The sequence below is a fragment of the Polypterus senegalus genome, chromosome 2, assembly GCF_016835505.1.
Source record: "Polypterus senegalus isolate Bchr_013 chromosome 2, ASM1683550v1, whole genome shotgun sequence".
Taxonomy (NCBI): Eukaryota; Metazoa; Chordata; class Cladistia; order Polypteriformes; family Polypteridae; genus Polypterus; species Polypterus senegalus.
Window position 1 is genome coordinate 121,709,794 of NC_053155.1, and position 22,336 is coordinate 121,732,129.

At 36.8% G+C, this 22,336-nt stretch overlaps 1 protein-coding gene across 2 annotated transcripts in view; it reads right to left on the reverse strand.

Moving 5' to 3' along the window:
- Window positions 1–22,336, reverse strand: part of LOC120523294 (Down syndrome cell adhesion molecule homolog) — a 668,946-nt gene that overhangs the window by 526,545 nt on the left and 120,065 nt on the right. For both annotated transcript variants that reach the window (XM_039744497.1, XM_039744498.1), the window contains exon 2: window positions 1,817–2,134. In XM_039744497.1, the coding sequence (XP_039600431.1) occupies window positions 1,817–2,134 (318 nt within the window). The remainder of the gene's footprint in view (window positions 1–1,816; window positions 2,135–22,336) is intronic.

Consider the following 22,336-nt stretch of genomic DNA (forward strand, 5'->3'; position numbering starts at 1 on the left):
CATGCAGGTTAGGTCGATTGGTGATTCTAAATTGGCCCTAGTGTGTGCTTGGTGCATGAGTGTGTTTGTGTGTGTCCTGCGGTGGGTTGGCACCCTGCCCTGGATTGGTTCCTGCCTTGTGCCCTGTGTTGGCTGGGATTGGCTCCAGCAGACCCCCGTGACCCTGTATTCGGATTCAGCGGGTTAGAAAATGGATGGATGGATGGATATGAAAAAATCTGATGCTTTTGTTTGACATAAATTAAACTTGCTAATGTTACACCCAAGAGATTTACAGTATGTAATTATTGTTATTTAGTCAGTAAGTATGATCATTTTAAATTCAATTAATCTAAGGTAGTTGTGTATACAAAAAACCCTATGATTTAATCCGAGTATCCTGTTAAAAAAACTAAATAAATAAATCATTCTTCAGTGTATTAGTCGAAGTTCTTCAGTGCAGCATCCTTGTATATGCATGTTACATAAAATAATTGTACCTTGAAATTAATTGATATTGCCAGGTATAATTCTGTTTAAATTAAAATATAGATGGATTTATCTGGGGCGGCACGGTGGCTGCCTTGCAGTAAGGAGGACATGATTCACATCCCGGGTCCTTGTTTGTATGTTCTCCTGAATGGGTTTCCTCTGGTTGTTCCGGTGTCCTCCCACATTTCAAAGACATGCAGGTTAGGTGAACTGGCAATCCTAAATTGGCTCAGCTCCAGTGTGTGAGAGGGGGGTGTGTGTGTTCATGCTGTGATGGACTGCCACCCTGTCCAGGATTTGTTCCTGCCTTGCACCCTGTGCTAGCTGGAATAGGCTCCAGCAGACCCCCCACAACCCTGTTCAAGACTAAGCAGGCTAGCAAATGAATGACTAACTGAATTTATCTGTTTAAAAACAAGTTTAGCTCTTAATTACATTTTGTAATCTGAAAACATGTTTAAATTTACTTTTTTTTTTTTTTTTTTTGCAGTGATAAGAGTCAGAAAGTTTTTCCAAAGACTCCACAATAATGGTTAACACCTCTGAGCACACTTATGCCAGTAGGCTGCCTGGCATAGGTATTCTAAAAATATTGGTGCCCTTTCCTCCTCATGCACTTCAGCAAAAAGTGCTAAGTTTATTTCTTTTCATATTGCTTTCTTCAGGTCAATTAAATTTAGTGCAGCAATTTAAAAAGAATGTTTGAATTCTCTAATATTTAATTATATCACCGCTGTTATTCTGTGCAACAGTAAATTACCAGTCTGTGCTGTAGTCAGAGTTACTGGATCGACTGTAAAATTTGAAAAGTGAGCACAAATTGTATATACGCATCCTTTACAAATACCGTGTGTCCCAATTTGATAAAGTTATACTTTACCCCTCTACGTTATACCCAAGCATCAACATGTATGAATCCAGGTTGTCAATTTTAACTAAACAGCTTGCCAGCCACATACTGTTAGGGGAAATAAAAATATGAACATCCCTATCCATCATAGGACACCCGCACTGCAGCAACTCGGAGCTGACAGCTACATATGTGAACATCTTTAGGCCGAGGCAGGTAACTGAACCACCTAAAGACAACACCTGAGGGCACAGGGACGTGTAAACCACTGCAGACGTACTTGGACTTTTAAGGATTTGAGCAATGTTTTCTGCAGCAGTTAAAGAGCAATGTTTGCAACTGGTTCATAATGCTGCTCATTAGGAAATGAAGTAGACAACATGTCCGCTCACAGCAGTAAGCACCTTGGCCCCAAATCTCGCTTGCTAATAAAAACGTATACAACAGCACTCTTTTAATCATAATTAAGGACTATATAATATAGCAGGGACTTACCGGCCTTAATATGGACATCCTGGCTTCTAATTTTCCCTGAAGGATTTTCAGCTGTGCAATAGTAAGTATTATCATGGATTAAGTTACTAAAGCTTGCAGGAGAGGAGGGGAAGATTTGGAGAGTGCCATTGGAATGGACGTGGCGGATCCCTGGGACATCGTAGATCTCCTCGCCTGTGGCAAGGTACCATCGCAGCATTACCGGAGGGATCCCTGCTGCAGGACATGGCACCATAGTCCCTTTATTGATAGCAAAAACTACCTCTTGCAGAGATGCATTGACAAAATATAAGCTGGAACGTAGATCTTCACTGAAAACTGAAAAGTAAAAAAAATATATATATATATTAAAATATTATTCATAGTGAAACACATATGTGAACACTCAAAGGCAAACACTCACTCATGTGATACAGCCTTCCGATAACAAATCAGATTTTATTTGTCACATTCAAATCATACGTACAGTACAATATGTAATGAAATACTTAGTCGCTCATCTCCAATGACTATGCCTTTAAGAAATATATAGAGGGACAACAATAAATTACATTATAAATTTTAAAAATAATTCATAGAACTATAAATGTGATAATAAAAAACAGCTAAATAAGTAATTTAAAACAGTTAACAATAGGGCATCAGCGTATGTATTTCTAGACATTTTCCTTATTCAAGATGCAGTCTATCTGAACCTGACTGAAGCACAGAACAGAGGCTAAATATCAGGATGACTAGTATCACAATTAATTTTCTTTGCCCTGGAACGATATCTCGCTTGGTGTAGATGTCCTAAAAGTTTGAGAGTGCACACCTAGTGATGCATTTAGCTGACCATACCACTCTGCAGAGTTTTGCAGTCCTTCTGTGTGCTGTTCCGAAACCAGGAAGTAATACTACTCCTCAGGATATCTTCAAATGTGGATTTAAAGTAATTGGTAGGATAGCCTGAAATACCCAAGACATCTTGAGGTGGTAAAGATGTTGTTGTGCTATCTTTGGACCAGGTTAGGTCCCCTGTGATGTGTACAACAGAGTGCTGTTAATATTGAGGGAGTGGCAGGGCTTCTACTATTTTCTCTCAAAGTCTACAATCAGCTCTTTTATCTTGCTGACAATCAGGAGTGGACTTTTGTTTTCACACCAATGTGACAGTCTCTGCATTTCATTCAGCTTGGCCTGCTCATTGTTATTAGATATCAGGCCTACCACAGCTCTCTCATCAGCAAACTTGAAAATGATAGTGTCAAGTGTAGCTATGCAGTTATATGTGCACAGCTGAGGTTTCAGAACATGGCCCTGTGGAGCACCACGATTGAGACTGAGGGATGAGGAGGTGTGGACACCCACTCAAAACACCTGGGGTCTGCCTATGAAGATCTGAAAAGAGACCACACCCTTTTTCAGAATTTGTCACAAAGAATCAAACACATCCCTTTGCTTTTCACTTATTTTTAAAAGTTTTACTTTCTTATTTACTCCCGGAAATGCCATCATTTGGGGATTCAGTTGCCTGACTTTCAAAAAGACATCCTTGCTAAAATATTGTGGGCTGAAACTTTGAGAGACAACTTTTTATTTACCAATGTTTCTGTAAAACACCTCTTAAAATTCACTTCCAGAGTGTAAAATACCCACTGGTATACTGTGCCAAAATGATAACTGACTTTTTGTGCATAGTTATCATAACCTCTTTATAGATTGCTAGACCTTATCATAAAAATAACAAAACAAACAATACTCCTGGATTTCAGCAAGTGCCCACAAATGTAATAAATCAACACAATTAGTTTTAAAAACTTACTAAATTAAACAATGTTTAATCCCATTTCATAAATAATATTTCATGACAGTTTATGTTTTGACAATCCCAAAAATAACTTAATTAAATGCCATGGAGAATTAACATTTTGTATCACCAAAAACATGTGCATTGTAACTAAGAAAGATTTTATAGCTTACATAAAATTGTAATAAACCTTTAAAGCTCTGAACATTTATATATGTGATATTAATTCATTAATTTGTCCATATCCTGAACTTCTTTAAAACGCACAACTAAAAGCAACAACACAAGGCAATCTAGAGACACCATTTAACTTAAGTCATACAATTTTAAAATATTAGAAGAGACTTGCTCATTTAGGCAAAACTCCGACACATTGAAAACATGCAAACTTCACATCAACTGGGCATTACAATATTTAACATATACAAGTAAGATTTACTTAATATATGCAATATTACAACTATTTTTCTGTATTATTTAAGATGTATTCTATTTACTCTGTGAAACAGGGATTTGTAATGATCAGCAAAGATCAGAAAGTCTCAGATAATAGTGGGTGTGTTTATATTGGAACAATCTCGCATATACTAACCAATCGGCACTAGTGGTAAACATATTCAGAAGCCATGTACTTAAGTGTACTGACTGATTTTACTAAGATGACTAACTTTGTGTACTGTGGCACAAAGTCACGCAAATTCTGACTAGAGCTGGGCAATCTTTTTTCTTTTTTTTCTTTTTAAAAAAACCTATTGAGGCAACAATTCAGTCTGAACATGAAAAGGAATTGATACTTGAGGCCAGAGTTTCCTGGTCTCTTCAGAGAAGGGAGTGAAGTTTGCAGAGATTTTTAATAGAATTCTAAGAAAATAAAAGTACAGAAGTAAGATCTGAACACAAATAAAATGATTAGAAATAGAATCCTGAGAGGTATTTAGCATTTATCATTTTTAGGTACTGCTTTAAAAGAGGCAAAAATAATTTAAGAAGTAAATGATTTATTTTGTGTCTTGTAGGAACAATAGAACATTCAGTATATTTTCATGTCACATTCTAAAGTTAATGCATTTCAAAACTAGGTACATTCAAAACTAGGCATTTCAAGACTAGGTACACTCAGTTCTTTATACAACAAGGAAATGACTTTGCTTATTATATATTAATAATTAAGTACATTCTTAGAGAGCTTTTCTATCCTTTTCAACACATTTTACATTGACAGCAGAGAACCACTTCTACCATGACCAATGTGTAGCATCCACCTAGATGATGCAATGGCAGCCATTTTTGCACCAGTACACTCACTACACATTAGCTACTGGTGGATAAGGAGTGAGCAAGATGGTCAATAACAGACAGGTGATTAGAGGGCCAGAATGACCAGGCCTGGTGGCAATCAAGTCAGGACATCAAGAAATATTCTTATCTTTTTCAAAAGATGTGCAAGCATCTTTATGAGTTGGGCTTTATTTCTCATCCCATGGCTACTGCCAGTTGTTACAGCACAGCATCCCAATCACTGCACTGGGGAATTGGGACTCACACACCCCCAATGGCCTCACCAACATCTCCTCTATCAGCAACCCAAGATTTTCCATAAATGGTCTCCCAGCAAAGTACTAGCCGGGTCCAAACATGCTTAGCTTCAGGTGGATTTGTTCTAAAGTGCAAGTGGTATGGCCGCTGGCTAGAGGCACCAATTAACTTAACTCGTACAGTACTGAGACATCAGGAGACACTGGCACACCCAAACACATCTCACAAATGGAGTGAGAACATGCAAACCACACACCAACTAACTCATTTGTTTTTGACCAAAACAACAGCCCAACAATTAAGTTCTAAGTAAAAATCACTGTTGTATAAAATTGTCTACCTAGGCCAAGGAACAGCCCATCAGAAATGTCATCAAGCTACTGCATTGCTAGGTCACATGTTTTGGAAGTACTCTACCCTTATATTATATTGGAAAAAAATTATCTCCACAAATGGTAATAAAATAAAAAATAAGATGCTGCAGATGTTCTATCAGACGGTTGTGGCGAGTGCCCTCTTCTACGTGGTGGTGTGCTGGGGAGGCAGCGTAAAGAAGAGGAATGCCTCACACCTGGACAAACTGGTGAGAGGGTCAGGCTCTATTGCAGGCATGGAGCTGGACATTTTGACATCTGTGGCAGAGTGACGGGCGCTGAGCAGGCTCCTGTCAATCATGAAGAATCCACTGCATCCACTGAACAGTATCATCCCCAGACAGAGGAGCAGCTTCAGCAACAGATTGCTGTCACTGTCCTGCTCCACTGACAGCCTGATGAGATCATTCCTCCCCTACATTATGCGACTCTTCAATTCCAACCCGGGGAGTAAATGTTTATACTATACAAGATTATAGACCGTTATACCTGCCTCGCATTCTCTACCTTGCATTTTTTAACTTGTACTGCTTTTTTTTTTTATTGCTCTTTAATTAATATTGTTTTTATCAGTGCAAGTGGTATGGCTGCTGGCTAGAGGCACCAATTAACTTAACTCGTACAGTACTGAGACATCTGGAGACACTGGCACACCCTAACACATCTCACAAATGGAGTGAGAACATGCAAACCACACACCAATTAAGTAATTTGTTATTTGACATATTTGACCAAAAACAACAGCCCAACAATTAAGTTCAAAGTAAAAATCACTGTTGTCTAAAATTGTCTACCTAGGCCAAGGACAGCTCATCAGAAATGTCATCAAGTTACTGTATTTCTAGGTCACATGTTTTGGAAGTACTCTACCCTCATATTAGATTAGAAAAAAATATCTCCACAAATAGTAATAAAATCGTGCAATGAAAATCTGTTGTCATGTCCTATACCACATACAAGGAATGATTTTGCTAAACAGAAAAATCCTAGCCAATCATTTATCACTTAGTGGGAAAGTGATTTTCTATATTGTCAAAAACGGGGGGAATTTATTTTTTCTGTTTTTTTTGTTTTTTTTTATTTACAAGGATCTTTTCAGAATTTTTTCAGAATATATTAATATAATTCTAAAGTAAATGACAGGCCTGTGCTGAACCTTTTTATTAGCTCTACATGAAGAACCACTTTGCATGAGGCTTTTTTGTCACTCCTAAATGCAGACCTACCAAGGAAAACCTGACTATCTGTCAATTCAATCACTGAGATGCCTACAAAAGTCCAACAACTCGATCTAAACAAAACCAAATAACTCTTCGAGATAACAAGGTGATTTCATGAGTTTGAAACTTTCTAATAAAGAAAATTGATTCCACCTCTCTCCCCTACTTGCCAACCTTAAGATCTACTTGAAAGTAGCATGATCTTTAACCTCACCTTAGCTCTAGTCAAAACATTATTTTATCACTTAAACATTACCAATGCAAAAAGTTCCTATTATGACAAATAAAATGTTGATCTAATCATCAGATTGTAACTCTGCATTATTAGGTCTAATGCTAAAGTTCTTTCCCAAGCTTTTATCACTTGCTACCTAAACTCATGCAACAGCCATTTTAATTGTTTTTTCATGCAAAGTATCAATGAGTTACGACAGGCTCCAATCCAATGGTCTGGCCTTAACCTTCCTATCCAATGCTAAATCATAATCAAAACACTCTAAAATGTCTGTTAGTTCTGCTTACACTATGTAAACCCGTCAGGCAGTTTAAATCTTATAATGCAACTTTTGTTGCCATTGTGTTCTGTTACTTTACATAAACACTCATTGGGACCTTTGGTTGCTACTCTCTAAAATGTGTTTTTAGCTCTCTTTTCACTCTAACTGTGAGGTTACATCTGTTTACATATTGAAATGCGGACTGAATGTCCTTCCTTGGTCTCCAGCTTTTTAAATTTCAGGCTCTTGTTCAAGTTTCAGTAGTTCCTCTGTTTACTGTGATCATGCAAGCTTCACAAATCTTATATATAAACGTCTACATGTCGAAGTGTGTGTGTCGTTCTGTCTGCCCGGAAGTGAGAGGTGGAGTCGGGGTAAGGGCTCCACCTCTGAAGAAAGAGACACTCGCTTAGCTGCTAATACACAAGTGAGGCGAGCACATTTGCAAAACGAATCCTCCTAGGAAAGAGATGCCCAGGGTAGTTCCTTTCAATTACCTGACATCTCCACAGTTCAGTTTTCTTCTGTCCGAGTCCTGCCATGTGCAAAATTTCGCTGATGACACTGCTATCGTGGGCTGCATCAGGAGTGGGCAGGAGGAGGAGTATAGGAACCTAATCAAGGACTTTGTTAAATGGTGTGACTCAAACCACCTACAACTGAACACCAGCAAAACCAAGGAGCTGGTGGTGGATTTTAGGAGGCCCAGGCCCCTCATGGATCCCATGATCATCAAAGGTGACTGTGTGCAGACCTATAAATACCTGGGAGTGCATGTGGATGATAAATTGGACTGGACTGCCAACACTGATGCTCTACACAAGAGAGGACAGAGCCGACTATACTTCCTAAGAAGGCCGGCATCCTTCAACATCTGCAATAAAATGCTGCAGATGTTCTATCAAATGGTTGTGGCAAGCGTCCTCTTCTACGCAGTGGTGTGCTGAGGATGCAGCGTAAAGAAGAGGGAAGCCTCATGCCTTGACAAACTGGTGAGGAAGGCAGGCTCTATTGTAGGCACAGAGCTGGACAGTTTGACATCCGTGGCAGAGCAACAGGCGCTGAGCAGGCTCCTGTCAATCATAAAGAATCCACTGCATCCACTGAACAGTGTTATCTCCAGACAGAGGAGCAGCTTCAGCAACAGACTGCTGTCACTGTCCTGCTCCACTGACAGCCTGAGGAGATCGTTCCTCCCCCACATTATGCGACTCTTCAATTCCAACCTTAAACGTTAACACTATGCAAGATTATAGACCGTTATACCTGCCTCGCACTCTCCACCTTGCATTTTTAACGTACTGCTTTTTAAATTTTTTTTTAGTGCTCTTTAATTAATATTGTTTTTATCAGTATGCTGCTGCTGGAGTATGTGAATTTCCCCTTGGGGATTAATAAAGTATCTATCTAAATCTATCCATCTATTAGTTTCTAGAACCCCTGGCTTTTTATAGCACAGACTTACACAGTTAGTATTGTATATTAATTTGGTTTTCTAGCTTCGAGAGCTCTGCTCAAAACCTGCCCATCTCAATTTTTACGTTGCCTATATCACTTCTGCCCAATATGTTGCCTTTTGTGACATTTTATAATGCAAGACTATAGTTCTTTTAGATACTTGCACTTTAATTACTGTCAGGTATATTTCCAGTCTCCTCCTTGTAACTGTCAGTGCTGCATGTTTTGCCAATATTTTCTGTGTAATATTTATACAGCTAATCAGTTTTCAGATTTTTTTAAAAAATGTGAAGTAATCCTGTTTAATTTCTGAAGTGGTGGCTGTAAATGGCTCTATAAAAATAGTGATTGCTTGCTTGATTAGAGATGTACTGAAGAGTAGGAAAAACAAAATGTGTCTAAAAACTGTGAACAAATGTAAAAGACTAAAAAAATATATTTAAACATAAATAATATATTTTTATGTTCAGACTCAGCATAGTTTTTCATATTGTAGGGAGAACATTACTAGCAAATTAAGCTTACTATGTAATTTTATATACAAACCCCAGTTTCCTTTTTTTTTTTTTTTAATTACTACTACTTTACAGAGTTTATCAAGGATTCTTTAAAAATTCTTCAGACGAAGTATCTATAATTAAAGCAATAGGCATAAGATTTCTGTGTAATGCACTTCCATAATGAACATATGCCCGTAATTAAATTTATATACAGTGTCTGCCTATATATATTTTAGCTATCAAATTTAAACATCATTTTATGGACAATTAACATAACTAAAGCAGGCTAAAGGGGATACCCATGAGACTTTACTAAATACTGCATTGCTTTAAACTCATGGCCTGCAGCACATAAATCTATCGCATATTGTGTGCCTGTTGGAGCACAAATCATTATTCCACAAAACAACCACCGTATTGTTTCAAGAATTTCATTAATTCTTTCTGGACAGTAAGCAATTATTCCACCCTTAAAACAAAAGACTGCTTGCCTTAATACAGATTGCCCTAATTTGTGCATACATGCAGAAGTTCAGATCAGTTTTCTCCTCTTAAAACGGTACTTCTTTTAAATTTTCAAACTATAGGTGCAGTCTTTACAATTCCCCATTTTAAGGTTACCACCAGATGTAGAGACTGCAGACAAGAAAACCCAATAAAAAAATCTGACTTTCATTGTTTTGCCAGCGAGCAATCTGTAAATCCAGATGGTTAACTAGACAAAATACATCATACTTAAATAAATTTCACAAGGCTCAAATGTAATGCTATGAAAATGTATAAATATACTGTATGTGGAAATCCACTAGAAACTTAAATAAGATGGCAGTCTTTTTTTTTTTTTAAAGCTGACATAGGGTTTCCTAACATCATATCCAGGCATTAGGACCTTCACTTACTCCAGTGTTTCTCAAATAGTGGGGCTCTTGGCTCCGTCAAGGGGGGCGCGTTTGAACTCAGGGAACATGCTTTTTTATTTTTATTTTACATTTTTTTTGAATTTAGAATGCACTTTAAATCTTTTCTGTTACATTTAATAAAGCTATTCTTTGTTGTAAATTGGTCCATATTTCTTTCTTTTTATTCTCTTATACGTTAATAAGGATACAGTGTTATGCAGAGGTGTACTTATAACAATTTTATAGACAAATGATACGATTTATAGTCGCGCGGGGGGCGCGAGATGTTTTCTTCTTCCTAGGGGGGGAATGACAGAAAATAATTGAGAAGCACTGACTTACTCTATTGCTTTGTAATAATAGATGCTCCTGACACTGTGTATAGATACAGTGGTGCTTCACTTTAATCTTCAAGTATGTAAAGTTCTTCAAATGTTGAAAACAACATTTGAAGGAAATCCAGGACTAGTAACTAAATAAGGTCAAGAAAAGGTCAAATGTTTTATTAATTTTGAGTTGTAACCATACTCTTTTCCCCATAGACAAGTAAAAGACAAACATATGCTACTTTGTACTTCATTTAAACAAGAACCGCCATTTTCCAATATTGTGTCTTCTACAATGATGGATAAACTGACTTAACTTGCATCTGGATGTGATGCCTCAAAACAGTGAATAATTTCATGGACAGGTACATTTTCTGTGATAGATTTAACAATTCTGCTTCAAACAGCAATACGAAAACAGAAGTTTGAATTAAGTAATAACTCGACAAGATACTGTAAGTGAACTTGCAATCTGATCACTTTGAACAACACAACATTCAATCCAGCATCAAGAATATATAAGCAATACTTGTACAACATGTGAGGATTTATTTTTTTCCTCTAGAGTCTGAAAACCAAGGAAACGTAACAAAATACAAGCACCACCACCACAAACACCCACACACGCAGACAAACAGATCTTTCTTTTAATGGCATTGAGGTAGGTTTAATGAGTGGAGTTGTTCTACCTTATTCTTGGGTAATGAAGTGTTAGACTGTACATGAAAAGCCAACTGATTTTGGTTTATTTGATTTGGTGAAAAAGCCCACAGAACCCATAAAGTTAACTGCAAGGGCATAAAGAAAAACACTATTATTACTATTGGTATTTTGGTGTTCCCATTTACTCAACAAATTTTTAGCCTAACTGCATGATATAAAGTAATTAAATTTGGAGATCTGATTGATAGTTGTCAGTGTTTTAACCATACCTTTCAAACAAACATATAGTATAATACAGTTGATTCTGCCACAGAAATAGTTTGTTAATTGGTGTAATGAGATAGGTTTAAAGTTCTACAGTCTGCCAATCTGATTGACTATCAGGTCCCTTCAGGTCTATAAGCCACATTTACGAGAAAAGGAAATTGTAAAGAACGTTCATGAAAAATTAGGAAATGACCTCAAAAGAAATACTGACTCACTGTAGGCACTGAGTGTTTATGGAAAATATGACGGACTCTTTACACACATTAAATGATCTACAGGTCATTATGCTTAAAACAAATAGCAATCTTAACTGTAAATCTTTACCAAGCTGGAGTTTCAGACCACTGCAGTACTTTGCCTATAGAAAACTGACTCAGGACACTGACTTGGGTGTTACCTATGCATATATGTCTTTGTATAAAATGAGTTTAAAATGAGTAATGTTTCAACATTCATGTTCAACGTTATGTTTTTTTTTTCCCCCCATACTATATTTGTATATATTATAAAGTGCAAAGTCAGTATGTGGAAGTGAACTTATTAACAATAAACTGAATTGATTTAAAGTGGTAATAACTGGAAAAAAATGTAACACAATCACTGGACATTAATCATGCTATGAGAGTTAAATAAAGAAAAAATGTTTTGATGCATTTCTGATATTATTATGTCACCAGTAACGGTGCACTGCATGATAACGTGCAGTGAATACACTTGACTCGAGCATTCCTAGTTTTCCTCCTCTTTCTCTGTATGTTTAGCATTCATTTGCTCAGAGGTTGATGCGCTTGCTGCTTCCCGAGTAGCTCTTCTTTTCTCCACCTTAGCAGCCCGCTTCTTCTCTTCTTTTGTCGGCATCTTTTCACGTTAAAACTGATTAAGTCAGTGTTTGTGTTGCAATTACTTAGTATGTTTTTGTTAATTTTTCACCTAAGCTGAAACTTACTGTAAGTCTTCAATTTACCTCAAGAATGATTTAAGATTTGAAGAGGTAAGGGAAGTGGCTGCGAAGGTGGTAGGGAAAGAGAACGGCACTCGTATGCATGCACCACACAGCAACCCTGCTGACCGCTGCAGAGAGTTGATTCTTGCACTGGGTCCTACACAGTTACGGCTTCTATCTTTGCATTTGCAGCATAAGGGTTGCATTTGTACTCATGATATCAAGTTGAATTCAATCATGTGAACATGGGATTCTGCAACGGTTCTGTCATAGGTACTCTTTGTTTTTAATGAATTTCATTAACAAAACAACAGGGTGTAGGGAAAGCTAGGAATATATTCAGCCTGTAAACTGGAGAACAACATCTTCCAGGCCAATCATACTGATTTTTGCCATACACGTAACTCTGGCTTTAACATCAAGCTGAAACTGCTTGATTGTGTGTCAACATAGCCTTACACTTACATCTTCATTTTTGGACATAAAAAGGTAGTGAACCATTAAAGGGAACACAGGCTGAATATGTAAACATGAAGTTCTTCTACAGGACAGTGGGCGCTTTTTATGGGAGTCACTGCTTCTCCAGATGAGGGTGATCTTAGTGTTTAGTGGCGAGTCACAGGAGTACCACCTAGCAAGGACCTCAAGGAGGAGACTTGGGGCAGAAAATGACAAGATGAAGAGATCTTTCTTATTAACCAGGGAATACTTGGAGATTCTCAAGAAGCCACAAACTCTTTCTGGTTATATGGGAATTTAATTACACAGCTCTGGCTGCTATCCGTATGATTTATGCCAGGAATAAAGTGAAAATAAAATAAGGCTGAAGCTGAGGTAAAACCCATCTTTAGTCAAGTGAAGGAAATCAGATTTTGGACTCTGTGTTTACACTTAAAATTTTCACAGAAGACAAAGCCTCTGCAACACACCAATATATCCGAATTAGTGGTTTACACTACACATAAGACACTGAATCAAAACTAAAAAGTGTAAATTTGCACATTTAAGAAAACATGATTTTCTTAAGTTATTTAGTTAGTTATTGTAAAAAAAAAAAAAAAAAGGGAAAATCTTTTCATATATCAAGATTATCAAGAGCTTAAGACTGTGGCCCACAGTTTTTTTTTCTTCTAAATTCTTATTCATGCATAGCTTGCTGAATCATTTATACCTCATTAATACTTAAATGCATAGTTTATCTAAGGGTAGATTACTGGATTTAGGGCATGTCAAAAACTGCATATTTAGAAGCAATTTGATGTGAAAATCATACATTAATGCTTTGCCCCCATGGAGTTCATCGTATTTAATCTAAAAGTTACTGACCTCAATATTGAAAAAAGAAATTTATGCCAGTGGACACAGAATGAAAAAAAAAATATAAATATGGTTAAAAACACATTTTCTAAAACCAAATCACTGGCATATACATCAAGCAGAGGATCACAGGCAGTTGGATCCTTTGCTGCCAAAACTGGGCATAGGCAGGGACTTCCATTGCATGAGAGTCTAGACCTTTGCAGCTCATACTTAGTGATCATTTAACTGGAGACCATAAGTTGTCCCCTTATGAGTGAGTCAAAGGTGTACATCTTTGGCAAGTTGGAGAAGACTCATACAGACATAGACAAAATACTCTACACAAACTGGAGACAGACAGTAACCAGGAGGACATTGGACCAATATATCTTGAAAGGGGAGCCACTATGCCACACCTGAAACAATGAAATAAAGAAGCCTTTATGCACTCATTGCATAATAACATAACATTGCAGAAATGGGGAAGAATCAGTGTACTACATTTGGAATTTACATTCAAGTAAAAATTGTGATGACAAGCACAGATGAGTAGTAGTTAACACTCCTACTTTGCAGCTTTAGGTACTTTTGTGTAATACTCATTCTGAACTATGGAATTGTAAAATTTTCACATTTTATCCCACATCTGCATTGTTCTCAGCTGGCACTCAAAATCTCCGCGAATGCCAAAGATGCATCACTAAAGATGGTCTCGCACTAAATGACTCTGCATGATTTCCAGTTTGAGATCATGCCAAATTTAATTAGAGCTGTTGCTAAATCTTATTGTCTCAAAGGGTCTCATACAATATAAGCACAACCCTTTCAGAGTTTAAAACAAAATAAACACGCCTTTCGTAAAATATTTGTATTTTTCACATTTTTCCTACTACAGAGAGGCATCAAGATGTTTAATATCCAAATGAATGTGCTTTCATTAATGATATAAATGCAGTGGTGAAAGGTTGAAGGTTGTGTGTGTGTAATAACTATAAAAAAACCTAAGCACTGAACATTTTCACTTGGTACAATTTACCTCAAGAAGCCAAATGACTGAGAGAGCATTTTTGACACATATTTTTACTTTGCAATTCCATGAACAAGAAAGCTCAAAAAAGGAAACCTATCACCACGGAAATAATACTACATGAAGACTTCATAGTTGATCAAAGATATTTTACATTTAAAGGTGTATAAAACGAAATTAAAAAAAACCCACAACTAACAAGGTGATACAACGGTTCCTAACAAGATGGATGGCCCTATAATTGGATTAAAATGTTTAAGAAAATGGACAGGCGTTTGCACTAGTGCTTTATTTAAGAATGAACAAAAAGTAAAAATAAAAACTAAATCTACAATAAATTTTAATGATGGAAATTAAAAAAAAAAATGTCTAGTAGAAAAAGTTTCTGGGCCCTCTTCTATAGTCAGGCTTGAACAAATTATGTTTACATGAATATCCCTGAAGGCAAATCCACTCATATAGCCATTTTGTACAGAGTGTATCCTTGTTATATGTACTATAACTATTGTAAGGATTCAACTCTCACAAAGGGAACAGACAGGTCCGATGCGATACCAGATTATACGAACAGGATACATTCAGAAGAATGAAACTTTGGCAGTAGGAATTGCCTGCTGAAATGCATAACATTAATAAAGTGAATGAGATCGATCTTGACTGGGTGAAAGTTTTAATAGACATTTCAATCTAATCCACGTTATAATCACAGCAGTGGATCTGGAAATAGACTTCTTGCTTGAAAAACAATACAACACCACACAACTACTGTGAATATTTAGCCTTCATTGGGAAAGTAGATATTGTCTTCAAGTGGGCATCATCAATAGACTAGACTTACATAGGAGAAAGCCTAAACACTCAAGTTTAGAACAACAAAGATAATTGGGAGAAAACAGAAGGAATTGTCTTCTTCATCTTAACTACATAGTTGACTTGTACTCATGTGTTGTTCACAATGAACTAGATTTCATTCAATAGTCAGCTCTTAGATTCAGTTGAAGAAAGGTATATTTTGTGCTTGATATGGACAACTGATGTGCGAATAAAAGCTCAAAATAAAACTTTCAAAATTAATAATTTTTTCAAGTTTAGAGAGTTTTATATATTTTTTTTTAAATAAACACAGGTTTCCCAATTTTTAACACCTATTTGATTGGTAGGGTAGGCTGTACCCTTACTGAGAAATTATAAAATCCAACAGAATGACCAATCCAGAGTCTCTTAGGAAGAATTAAAGCTTTGTAACAAAGCTACATAGCAACAATTACTATACTGTATTGGTTCACAGTGGAGGAAAAAAACAAAGGTTTTGGATGTAACATATACTATACCTACAGTATGTACTTGTCTTCACCGGGTGTAAAGATGTATACTAAAATTGAAAGACTGCATATACAAGTGCAGAAGTATGGCTGTGCTACAGAGTTGCTAAGCTTTCTTGTGCCATGAGAAACTTGCAGGAAAGTACTCGGCTGGCTGAACAGCAGGATGACTTTCGATAATAACTCCTTTTTTGCTTCCATTAGAGGAGATCTAACTAAAGTCTACTGGGTGTACTCTCCATGACAGATACAGGATGTGCTAGAAGCACTCCAGGAACTTACTGGACATAGGGGATATTGAAATCAAACTTATTTGGTTGTGCTTTTCATAAACAAAATTCTCAACCAAACGCCAGTCATATACACAGTTATATGCACATAGCAACGAGAGTAGCTCTTCATGCTATATAGGCTGTCATACTTCTCTTCAGGTCTTTATCAGTGCACCATGTCAGCTTAAGCTTGGCAAAAACTTTGACTTCACAAACTAGATATTACAAATTGCAATTTTGTATTTGAACCTTTTGCTTTAGGCTCACTGAAATGGACTGCTTATTTCATATGGTTAGTTAAACACCCTAATGAGAAAAAAATAAAACATCTGTTTTAAATCCAAGCTGTAAAGCAAATCAAGAATTAAATGTATTTCTGCTTGCACATACTGTAGCATATTCTTATATTAAGGAAAAAGAGCCTTTGTTACACATATATTAAAAAGCCTTGGATTGGTTATTGTTTGGAGCAAAAATCTACTGCCAAGATATTTTTGGAACAGAGCAGTTACAAATAATAAAAATAACTTTATGCCCACTGACAGTAGATTAAATATCCACCAACCTGAACTCAAATAGCCAGTTTTTTTCTCTGCTTTCTTCACCCACTAAATTGTTATCGCCTCAGTTTATGGCCTGGAACAATACTGACATATTTTAATTGCATTCTGACACGCTATTTGCATATGTGAGACTATTTGGAGGTCTGTCTCAGAACAGAAAAAAAAATTACACAACAAGGATGATTTCTGAATATTGTGATGTGCAGAAGTGATTTCTTTTTAATATTAACAGAGTGCAATTATTGGCCAATGTTATGATGGAATTTCTATTCCATTTTCACGCTTTTCCTATTTTCCCATTTGCTTGTAGCTTGCTGTCTAAAGTTGCTGTTATATAAACAATTATTACTAAGCCATCACTGTTTAATTGAACACTGTTTTCTAATGAAGCAGCTTGTTTTTCCTTTTGGTCTTTGATCAAATATATTAAGTATCGCAATCTTTATTTTTAAGAACTATGCTAAAAAGGGACTGCATCTAATGCAGATGTGTCTCTTCTGAAGTTGGTTATTTAAACTCTACTTCTGTTTCTCCTTAAAAGGATTTGCTTCACAGTATTGAAGTACATGTCAGTGATACACAATTGGCGGCTTGTCTGAATGATGCAAAGAGTGTTCCATTTTGGTCTTGTTTTTCCATTCATAAATGAATATTTAGAGATCAATAACTATCAGCTAATCATGAGCAGTATTATTGTCTTACACATAGAAAATGAATATATTAGATTTTAAAACACAATGAGTGGTTTAAACCTGAATGTTCACCTTATTGGAAGCATATGTGAAGGAGCTATGAATAGTATATTATATTATATTTCCTTATCCAGACAGTTCAGAGAAGCAACAAGGAAGCCAAATAGGATATCATGGGAAGCTATACTTGCACTACACAATGTACTTGTTAGACCTTATCTTAAAACATTGTGTACCGTTTTCATTTCACAAAATGACATACACTTTATGGCCAATAGTTTGTTGTCAGCTGACTATCACACTTACTGCATACGAGCTTGTTGGCCATCCCATTACAAAACCACGGCCCAAATATGGAGTTTCACCTCTATTTGTGGTAATAACACACTCCACTCTTATGGGAAGACTTTACACCAGATTTTATAGTGTGTTTGTGGGAATTTGTGTCCATTCAGCCAAAAGAGCATTTGTGAGGTCAGCTACTGATATTGGATGAGAAGACCTGGCTCTAAATTGCAAATCCAATTCATTTCAAAGATGCTCAGTAGGGAAGAATTTAGGACTCTATGTGGGTCACTCAAGTCCCACTACACCAAACCCATCAGGCCATGTCTTACTGGACCTGGCTTTGCTGAAATAAAAAAGGGCCTACCCAAACTGTTGCCACAAAGTTGTCACAAGATGTCTTTCCATTCTGTACCATTAAAAGCATTCTTCACTGGACCGAACCTTAACCCTGAAAAACAGCCCCAGACCATTATTGCCCCAACATCAAACTTTACAGTAGGCTCTATGCAGTCCAGAAGGCAGTGTTTTCTGGGAATTCGCCAAGATTTCCCAATTAGACTGCCAGGTAGAACAGAATGATTCATCACTCTGAAGAACATGTTTCCACTACTCCAGAATCAAATGGCAGTATGCTTTACATCACTCTAGCTAACCCTTGATTTTGGGCATAATGATCTTAGGTTTGTTTGCAGGTGCTGATTCATGGAAGCCCATACAGTTGTTTCCAGAGGCAGTTTGGCACTCTGTTGTGAATGATGTAAGAGGATAGGCTATTTTCCACTCTATGCATTACAGCGGCCGTGCTCTGTCATTTTGCATGGCCTAGCACTTTGTTGCTGGGCTCTTGTTGCTCCTAGACGCTTCCATTTTACAACAACAGCACTTGGTTGACCGGGGTAAATCTAGCAGAGAAGAAATTTCACATACTGACTTGTGGAAAGGTGACATTCTATGACCGTGTCACGTTTAAAGTCATTGAACTTTTCAGTGCAACCCATTCTACTGCCAATGTTTGTCAATGAAAAATGTATGGATATGTATTTGGTTTTATGCACCTGTTAAGAGTGATCACATTCTTTTTCTTAAAACTAAAGAAAATCCAGAGAAGAGCTAGCAGGCCAGTTCCAGCACTGGAGCATATTAACTATGAGAAATAATTGAAGGAGCTGAACATTTTTCAGTTTAAACCAGCTGTGATTAAGAGGAGATATAAATGATGTGTTCAGCATTATGAACAGGATTACCAGTGTGAATTTCAGCTGTTACTTTAAAATGAATTCAATAAGAACACAGGAACACGCAAAATTCATAAAAATGCTGGAATGTTCTTCTTCACACAGATAAACAAAGATGCATGGAATAATTTACTATAGAATGTGATATCTAGTAGTATTATAGAAGTACTTCAAAACTCATCTTGGTGTTATTTTGGTGAATTTAACTGAACACCATTAATGATCTTTATTGGTGTGAATGGCCCATTCTTGGTTTACAAACAGAGAATAAGAGGTGATATAAATGAAGTGTGTTCAGTATTATGAATGGTATTAGCAGTGTGAATATGTATATACAGTATACACACTCTAAACACCTTGAGGATTAAACAAAGGCGTATTGTGTACTGTAATCACATATGAAGACAGAAAGAAAAGGACATAGGTTGGCCTTATCTACAGTATATCTTACAAAAACATGAATTATACATTTCAGTGAAAATGTATAGATTTGTTAATTAAAATTAACTTAATCGCTCTCTTACTGCTCATGTAAACAGATATGAGATTAAACATACTTATGCAGTTCATTCTTTTGTTTTACCAATTTACATATACTTAAAAAAGAAGGGATTGAGACCCTCCCTTCAGTGAAGAGCTAAAGAAAGTTGACCTAATATAGTATTTATACACAGAGATGTTTAAAAACACTAAGTATTCTTAGTCTGTACTTTTAGACTATAAATATGTTTTGCTTAAATATGTATGCTTATGACAACTTTTAAGATGAATAGCTATACTTAAATGTTAAAACAGTGCCAACTACATAATAAATTTATATAAATAAAATTATATAATCTGAGGAACAAACCTTAAAAGTGTTCATCTGAGTAAATTGAAAAAGATTTTAACTAAAGTAATTTAAGATATGGAGTCTAATAAAATCTGACAAGTTAATTCCATATTTTGAAAAAGTTAAAATATTTGGACTGTGTAAAAAAAAAAAAAAAACTTTATATTGTTTCTCAGTTATAATGACTTTTTAGTACTGAGTTTCTTTGTATTGTACTGTATATCAAGCAACATTCGATTTGGAAGCAAAGGTATTTTTATATATGGAACTTTTAGTAGAGTACTTATAAAGTATTTTTGTAAGTCTTCACGCTTAAACACGTCTGCTAAATAAATAAAACAACGTGACCACTTGTGCAGAATACTCAGAACTATGCTTCGAATAGTAGAAATTCACAGAATGTGCCTGGATTTAAAAGGAGCGGAATACAGAGTATCAACCTGTTTAGGAGTGTCTTGCTGCTCAGTGTCGAGGGGAAGATATTTTTCAGTAGCATTTCCCCAACAGCTCACAGAAGACTTCTTGATGAATGAATACAATGATACCTCAGTGCAGAAGGGTGGAATCCCAAAGGTCCCAGGGTACCTTGAATGGACAGGAGTGGTTACACAGCTGATCTGTGAGACATGAGAAGGGAAAGACAATCTTGCGATGCTGGAGCGCTGCTGCATGCTAGAACAGCAGTGGAGTAGTACCATAGATTACTAATTTCAATCTGAGAGTTGCCTCTGGGATAGTTACATCTAAGTGACACTCGCTGGAGAATGGGATAGTAATGGAATACACTATTTCAGTGAACCTGTTTGCCTTGGCCATTAATATGCTGGTCAAGTCTGTTGAGGTAGCGTGTAGAAGCCCCCTAAGCAAATCCAGAGTCTGGCAGTCACCCCATTGAGACTATATAGATGACCGGACTGTAACAAAATTATTAGTACTGGGATGCAAATGAATTCTCCAGGACTTGGAGAGGCTTCTGACATGGTCTGAGATGAGTTTAAATCCATAAAGTCCAGCTCACCTGTATTATAGAAAGGGAAAGTGACTGATTGGTTCCACTTCAATCTGGGAAGAACTTAAATTCCATCAGCTAAGGAGAAACCTGTTAAGAGTCTCAGAAAGCCCTCCAATTATGCTCTAAAAGATACATGACAACTTCAAACCAGGAACTGGAAGAATAGCTAAGTCAGTGCTATCAGGCAAATTTATGGCCTGGATTTACAAGGATGGCATTTTGCCCAGAATTTTGTGACTCTTGCTTATATAGGAATTCCCAGTGTTTATCATCAAGGGCTTTGAGGGAGGGATCAGCCATTATCTTCACATCTAACTAGGCCTGCCTCAATGTCTGAGCAGCATCATACTTGACAAGAGAAAGAACATGCAGATACTCCCCTTCAGTAGCTTGGGAGACTAGTTTGTGGTTATCGATGTGAAAGAGTTTCCAATGACCTGAAGTCTCCCAGGCCAGCATCGAGGGCATCGAGGTCGGCACTGGAAGGAAATAAGGAGCACAGGATCAGGCAGAGTCACAGCTGCATAACATAGTGCTGGTGGAGTTAATGGTAGTGGGCTGAGCAAGATTATGCAGCATCCCAGTACCTTGCTATAATGAAGCCCAAGGCAAGAACAGATGTTGATTGATTTAAAAGGAAGTGAGAGTCGTAGTTTAAGAACTACACATTAAATCAGATAATGTAGATGTGGCAGTGAGATGTATGGACAAGATAGGAACAGACAACAGACCATTAGGTCTCCAAGTACGAATTGTGACAGGCTGGATCTAAACCCATTAAGCTTCTCATTCAGATTGAGTATGATGTTTTATGTAGTCCAACATCCAATCTCTTCTCTTGGAGCAAGTTTGGCCTACAAGCAGGTAGGTCCCTTGTGCCTTAGAAGAGGAGCACTCAAACATGTCCTCAACTGTTGCCACACTTGGCGCGGGACACTAGCACCACAACCAGGTGGTGAAGGTGATTGCTCAGGGCCATCAGTAGTGCCATAGCCCAGACCAAGCACCTGCAACCAGCAAAGCAGGGCAATTCCTTTGTGCCAAATTCCCCGCTTTATTCTCAACCTGGGCCATACATTCCCCGTAAGATTATCACACATGCTTGCCCGTCTTGTTCATTCTGTGCAATGTACTTATAGAACCTCCATGCTTGTTTGTGTTTTCTGTTTAAAGTTTGATTCTAACTTTAACTGTGTGTTGTTGTGGGCTGCTGATAAACAAAGTCGTTCTGCCTCTTAAAGTGATTAATGTGTTTAATGTAGTTTAAGATTATAGTGAACACTTTAACTTATATTAATATTTAGTGTTCATGAATATAAATGCGCTATTATGATCGTGTTGTCTGTTCACGAGTGAAAATGTTATTCATTTTATTTATTAACATTTACGGAGTAATACATTTTACTTTACTCTTTTTTTTAAACCTCGACTTGAGTGTACAGGAATTATTAAAAGTATAACTTATATTATGTGTATTATACATATGCTGTTCGTGGCCACACACAG